Raw genomic sequence first — 6,689 nt, 5'->3', positions numbered from 1 at the left:
TGATTGTTTTTACAATAAATATAATACCTAATTCTAACCATACATATATAACTACTCTCTTCGTTCTTATTTGTTCTTCCCATTTTCCTGATTAGTGCAAATATTTGCACTTATTTATATCATTTTACACTCTTTAATGATGGTCGTTGTTAGTAATTTCGTGCTTATTTTAAAGATCTATACTATTTTACTCGTTTTTGGTTATTCATGTTGATTTTGAGTGGTTTTGATTGTTTTAAGCATAATTCTTATGGTTTTAATAATGACGAAGTTTAATAACGAGATTTTAGCTCGGGTGAAGATGTTCTACAAAGAAAATGAGCAAAAGAGTAGAAGAGTGTTTATAATGCAAAAGTTTTGAGGTGAAATTTAATACATGTCTACTCTTTTAGTTATAAATTTTGATAGGAAGATTGCATTAATGCAAGGTTTTCAGCATTAGAAACTAGACTTCAAGATCTTTCCAACGGTATATTATTGCCCAATTTCGATAACAAAGCAAGAAATGACGATCATTTGAAGTTTGTTGAAATTGTTAGCCAAAAAAGCTGACTCGGCTTCCTTGTTGTGGAGATGGCTGTCGACTAGGCTTTTTCTTTTGGATTTCGGGCAGCGTTTTTTCGTCACTTTAATTGTGTATTATTTTATTTTATCTTTAATTTAATTAACTTCTTAGGATTTATTTAGGGGTTGATGAGGAGCACTTAGGTTAAGCCTCCTTTAAGGAGCACAAGGAGGGAGACTAAAACCCTCTTCTCCTTCTTCCTACGTCATCTTCCTCTCCATTTGAACACCATTTTTAATACTTATAAGCTTTAAATTTTTTGCCTTTGATTTACTTTCTGATTATTAGTTTAATCTTTCTTTATCAAATTTGTATTAGTTTAATTGTTATACTTTAATTGTTTTCTTAGAAATTGTCATTTAATAAAAGTAGTATTGTTCTTCTTATTTTTGTCTCTTGGATCTTTAATTGTGTGTCTCATAGTTTAATTATTGTTTTTCCTTGCAAATTTCATTATTATCATCTTTTATCATGCTTATCTTCATTCTAGGGTTCGTGTTCATTGTTTCCACCACGAATCGTGAGTAGATCAATTTTCTAGGGTTAAGGTTTGAACCTATAATTCAAGTATGATTTTATTATTGAAAGTGTCTATGAAATTAGGATTAATGTGGTTAAATTGTGCTAATAACCCTAAATTAAATATGCTTTGTTGGACTAGTCAATAGAACTAGAGTGTGAGATTGGAATCAACTTTGCTTTAGGGTAAATTTTAGTTAAATTCTTATTAATTCATTCAATAAAACTAGCGTGTGAGAATCAAATTAGTAGGGTCTAAATCTAATAGTTAATCAACAAAGCGAGAGTATAAGATTAAGAAGATCATGTTTAACCACGTAATTCATCCAACATTTCATAGACACTAATGAGAGTTTGATCATACAAGAATTTTGGGGATTCTCGACACCCTAGATCTTTCATTATATAGCTTCAATCACATTTTCTTATTGCATTTTTAATTTGTTAGAAAACAACCAAACAAATATTTTTTTCTTAGAGCAATATAATTAATAGAAATTAGCAAGTTCCTTGTCCTAGCTTCCTTGTGTTTGACCCGCGACTACACGTACACTATGCGCTTGCGGTTAAATTAAATTTGCACATCATTTCCCCAAAAAGAAATTTCACAAATCTCTTTTCATTATGAATCTTTCTCTTTTGGGACATTTTTATGAATAAAAATAACCTCACGTGTCTAACACATTTTACTAAAGACCATCATATATTTACAATTTTTAACCTTAAAAAATCATTCGATTCTTTTATATTAATGATATCTTTCCCCTCATTATAACTCTCTCTTTTTACTAAAGATCTCACTCTTTTTTATGATTTGAAGTAATATTAATCATTATTTATTTCAATACATAATGACTTTTAATGGAGTAGTATCTTTCATTAGTACTCTACTTGATATCTTCTTACAAATAGAAAGAACAAAAAAAAGATTAGAAAGAGTATTTTTTTTAGTGGACTCCAAATTAAGTGAGATTGATACAATATTGTAAGATTTTGCACCTTATGAAGAAAAAAATAGACATCGATTCTAATATACTTTCTTTGTTATGTGCTATATATGTTGCTAAATATAGAAAAATTTCTATATGTAAATTAAAAGAAAATTATGGAATTAGGTTAAAAAAATCAAACTTACCGCATAAGTAGAAAAATCATATAAATAAGGTAAAATATAAAGGATAGTAAATAAAAAAAACCAAGAGGTGGAGTATTTAAGTATAAAACTTAAAAATAACAAAGTAAGCTTTATTAAATATAATACCATAATTAACAATAATTGAGTAAAGTTTTCCATTAGAAATATCCATGACAAATTAAACCTAAAAATACAAAAACAAAAAAAAACAAGCGAAATCAAGAACACCTATATCTACATAGACAGGCTTGTGTCAAGCCTTGTATCAGTTGGAGCATGTATTACTTTTTCCGAGGAAGCAGGATAAATTTAGGATTTGTTTGTCGTTGCCCCTATGCCCTATTCCTCACTTCCCCTCCCCTTATCCTACCTTTTACACATCGACGGTGATTACATTTATAATAAAAACCCAAAAAAATAAAAATATGTACATTAAAGAAAAACAAGCTATGATATGTAAGACTGAAATTTAAGGGAAGGGAGGCTTACAAGGAATGATTTTAAAGGTCTGAGAGAAAGGACAAATCCTTGGAAGTGCAAAAAAAGCAGTACACTCAAACACAGATCTTTGGAAAGGCAAACCAGGTATACAATTGTTACTCACATCCAAAACACCTTTCCTTATTAAGCTCCTACAAACTGGACCAACTTGTGTGAAATAATTATCAGACAAACTCAACCTTTCCAAATATGGTAACTGACAAATCATATCAGGAACCATTCCATAGAACAGATTATCTGATAGATCAAGCACAGCCACTGATTGTAAACAAGCCAATGAGAATGGTAAGGGCCCAGTCAAAAGATTATGACTAATATCAAACACATTAACTTTGTTAAGAAAACCAATTTCGTAAGGTAAACACCCAGTTAACTGATTGTTCATTAACAAAACTTGTGTTAATGCTGCTAATTCTTTGGCAATGTCGCGAGGAAGTGGACCGGTTAACTTGTTATCGGCTAAGGTTAGGTATAATATCCGGGTTTTTCCAAGTGATTCGGGTAAAGATGACACGAAATTGTTGTCATTTAGGAATAGGACATTCAGATTTAGGGTGAAAATCGCGGGTGGGATTGATCCGGTTAACAGATTAAATCGAATGTCTAAGAAACTTAAGCTGTCCATTCCTAGTACAGCTTGTGGGAATGGACCTGAAAATCTGTTATTACTAAGGTCTAATTCATAAAGGTAGCTAAGTTTGGCTATGTTTGAGGATATTGTGCCACTAAATAGGTTTGAATTGGCATGGAACAGAGCTAAATCAGGGAACTGATCTATGAACCCGTCTAGTGTTGGAGCGGAAAGTCCATACCCGTTAAAGTCTATGGATGCTACTACTATTGCACTCGTATTGTTTGGGGGTGTATCACAGAAGAACCCTTGGTAAGTACATATATCAGAACCTACCCATGTTTTGGTGATGCCTAATGGGTCTGATGTGATTGTTTTTTTGAAGTTTTGGATGATTGGGTAGACTAATGCGAGCCTTTGATCCGCGAACACAAGCTGAGTCGGGATTGAGGGTAGTGGTGGGACCGGAAGTAGGGAAGATGGCGGTGGTAGGATCGGAATTGGTGGTGGTTTAGTTGGTGTTTGAGGCTGAGAGCAGTGACTAAATGGCCAAAATGGTAAGCAAAAGTTGTGGTGGTTATGCCAAGGCCACATGTTTTTACTAGTGTTTAGTGAATTGTGATCATGATGATGACTTGATACTAAATTAAGGTGAAATCTTGGTGTTATTGTAAGGAGTAGAATGATTTTGAAGAATGATATTCTTAGCATTTTGAATTTGGTGAATGATTTTGAGTATTGAGATGATGGTTATTAGTGTTGATTTTGTAAGTTGAATGATGGAGATTGAAGACAAATAAGAATAAAGGTAGGTAGAAATTTTTTTAATGGAAAGCTAGTGTGCATTATAACTTATAATATGGTCCTGTCCTCAAGCACTACACTTAGGAGTGAGTATTCATTATGATTACAATTTTAAAGCCATTTAAAAGGGTTTCTTTTTAAGTATAAAGATTAGTGTTTTGACTTTACTTACCTCATGTATATTATAGATTAGATTTCAATGTATATGTAATTTATTTTGATAGGAATAGTTTTTGGTTTCGATATATAATAGACTATTTTTAATTAGATTATGTGCATTTCTTATTTACTTGAAATTACAGATGATATTTACTATAATTAGTCATTTGGAAACAACCTATTTGTTATCACTAACAAGTAGAGGCGTTCGTTTGGGTTATCGAGTTGATTTCAAGTCTTTTGTGTTGGATCGGTTCAAAATCGGGTCTTGTGTCTGATTCATATTGATTTTAACATAATTTTAAATTCATTTTAAAATCGGTTCAAAGTCAAGTTCGGTTATAATGTCGGATCATAAGGTTTGTTTTGTGCACCTCTTTATTATCACTAATAAGGATAAGGTTGTACATATTGACCTCCAAAGCCTGCTCTACTGTCTAGGTGAGACCTAATTAATAATATAGAAAATATAAAATATTGATGTAATTAATTATAATATTTTTTTGACAGAATTAATTATAATTTCTAAAAAGCTTGCTTAATATAATTACAAACTTTTTGGTACATCGCCAACCCATTTGTATTAAAATAGTGGTAGAAGTACTTCTTGGTTGTGTATTTTATCTATTGTCATAGTGGTTTTTACCTATAAACTATTTGTAATCCAAGTGTCACCGTTTGGAGGAAGATAAGTAATTGGACAGAATAATGAATGGAATATAATGGAAAAGGCAGAAGCCAATAAGAATACCGGAGAAGATGTTTATGGAAATATCATTTTGTAAGGCACGAGTCCGCAGTGTCAAACCCACTTACAAATTATCACCTACCACTGCCACTAATGGGAAATATTAAGGGGTGTTTGGCAATGTGGTAATTGGGAGGTGGGATTGGATTTTATAATCCTATTCATAAGAAATCTCATGTTTGGTTACAAGTCTTCGTTACGCTTATCGGATTAATTTTGGATAGATGTCATCGATTCGTATGAATTTTAGATCGGTCATTTTCAGTTACGTGTCATGACGGTCATAATTGGATCGAATTGGTTAGTTACGTGTTGATTCAAAACCAATTATTTGATTTATCGGGTTAGTACTTGTTCGATACCGGTTGAAGTTCACGTCGAATGTCTATCGGGCTCAAGTTGTCATTGATCAATCAATTATTTTGAGTCAGTAAGGACTACTATCATTTGGGTCTATTTCGAATTAAGTTGATAATCGATTTTCAACGTGATGTATGATTGAACTCTCTTCATTTAGCCAAAAAAAAGGTGGTCAAGGACATAATTAAGTTGATAATCGATTTTCAAAAAATAAAAATAATTGACTGGTATTAATTTTATAGATCAATTTTTAGGTTGTATTGCAAATTTATCAAGTGTACACAACTAGTACTCATATTCTCGCAGACGGTGACATCTTGTATTGTGAGATCTACCTCTTTTATCGACTAAAAGTTTTTTTAGATCACTTATTCAAATATAATATAGAAGGGGGTGTTGATTGGAGTAGATTTGTTTCTTAAATTTTTGCTATTGTTATGATCATTTGAATAAACTTGTCAAAATCTTTGCCCTCTCAAAATGTGTTGATTATCTTTAAATTAAAAGTGCCGAAATAAAGAAAACAGATTAAAAGCTTTTCCAATAAGCCTGCGTCTCCACCCATGAGTTCTCTAATCTCTTAGAATTTTTTCAAGTTTCGTTTTTTTAGGAAAAATTGTTTCTAAAAGCCAACTTTTTGACCATTTGCAAATAAAGGGTTAACGTTTCATTTATTCAATAAAAATACAACCTTTGTCTCATTTTTGCAAATAAAGAGATATTTTACTGGTAACCAGTTTAACATTTATTTCATATACCAACCCATTCATAGTTGTCTCTGTCATTACTTTATTTCAAAATTCACCATCTTCTTCAACTTTCATTTGCTAATACACGACAATTGAACTTCCTGCTTTAACCCAAATTTTTCGCACCATTCCACATTGCTCAATGGCTGAACAAATCGAATTTTAGGGCAAATATGATTTTCAGTAAAACATCACAACACAAGTAAGTTTTTAACTCTACGTTTTTACAATTGATGTCTCATTATTGATAATTGTTGAAATTTGCTTAGAAATTAGGTTTTACTCTTTTATGGTGGAATTTGGTTAAACACATTAGAAATTAGAATTTGTTTGTAATTTGTGAACATAATGAATGAAAATATGTCTATTAGAATTTGGTTTGGGGGTAAATTCAAGGAAGCCAAAGGTGGTATTAGTTATGTTGGAGGTTTTGGTAGAATAATGGAGGTAGATCCATATGATTTGTCCATGGATTACTTGATGAGTTTAGCTAATAAGTGCAATGGAGATAGAGGGATACAAGGGCTTTTTTACTTGCTTCTAGGTTACACTCTAAAGTATGGGTTAAGAAAGATAGA

The 6,689-nt window shown here is 31.6% G+C and overlaps 1 protein-coding gene across 1 annotated transcript; it reads right to left on the bottom strand.

The window, feature by feature from the left end:
- Positions 1 to 2,307: 2,307 nt before the first annotated feature.
- On the bottom strand, positions 2,308 to 4,144 carry LOC130798055 (uncharacterized protein At4g06744-like). Its single transcript, XM_057660911.1, has one exon. It carries the CDS (start codon positions 4,000 to 4,002, stop codon positions 2,689 to 2,691), a length of 1,314 nt encoding a protein of 437 aa, XP_057516894.1. The 5' UTR covers positions 4,003 to 4,144; the 3' UTR covers positions 2,308 to 2,688.
- Positions 4,145 to 6,689: the final 2,545 nt, after the last annotated feature.

This window comes from Amaranthus tricolor, chromosome 13 (genome assembly GCF_026212465.1).
Source record: "Amaranthus tricolor cultivar Red isolate AtriRed21 chromosome 13, ASM2621246v1, whole genome shotgun sequence".
NCBI lineage: Eukaryota > Viridiplantae > Streptophyta > Magnoliopsida > Caryophyllales > Amaranthaceae > Amaranthus > Amaranthus tricolor.
This window is presented reverse-complemented; position numbering and strand designations above follow the sequence as displayed.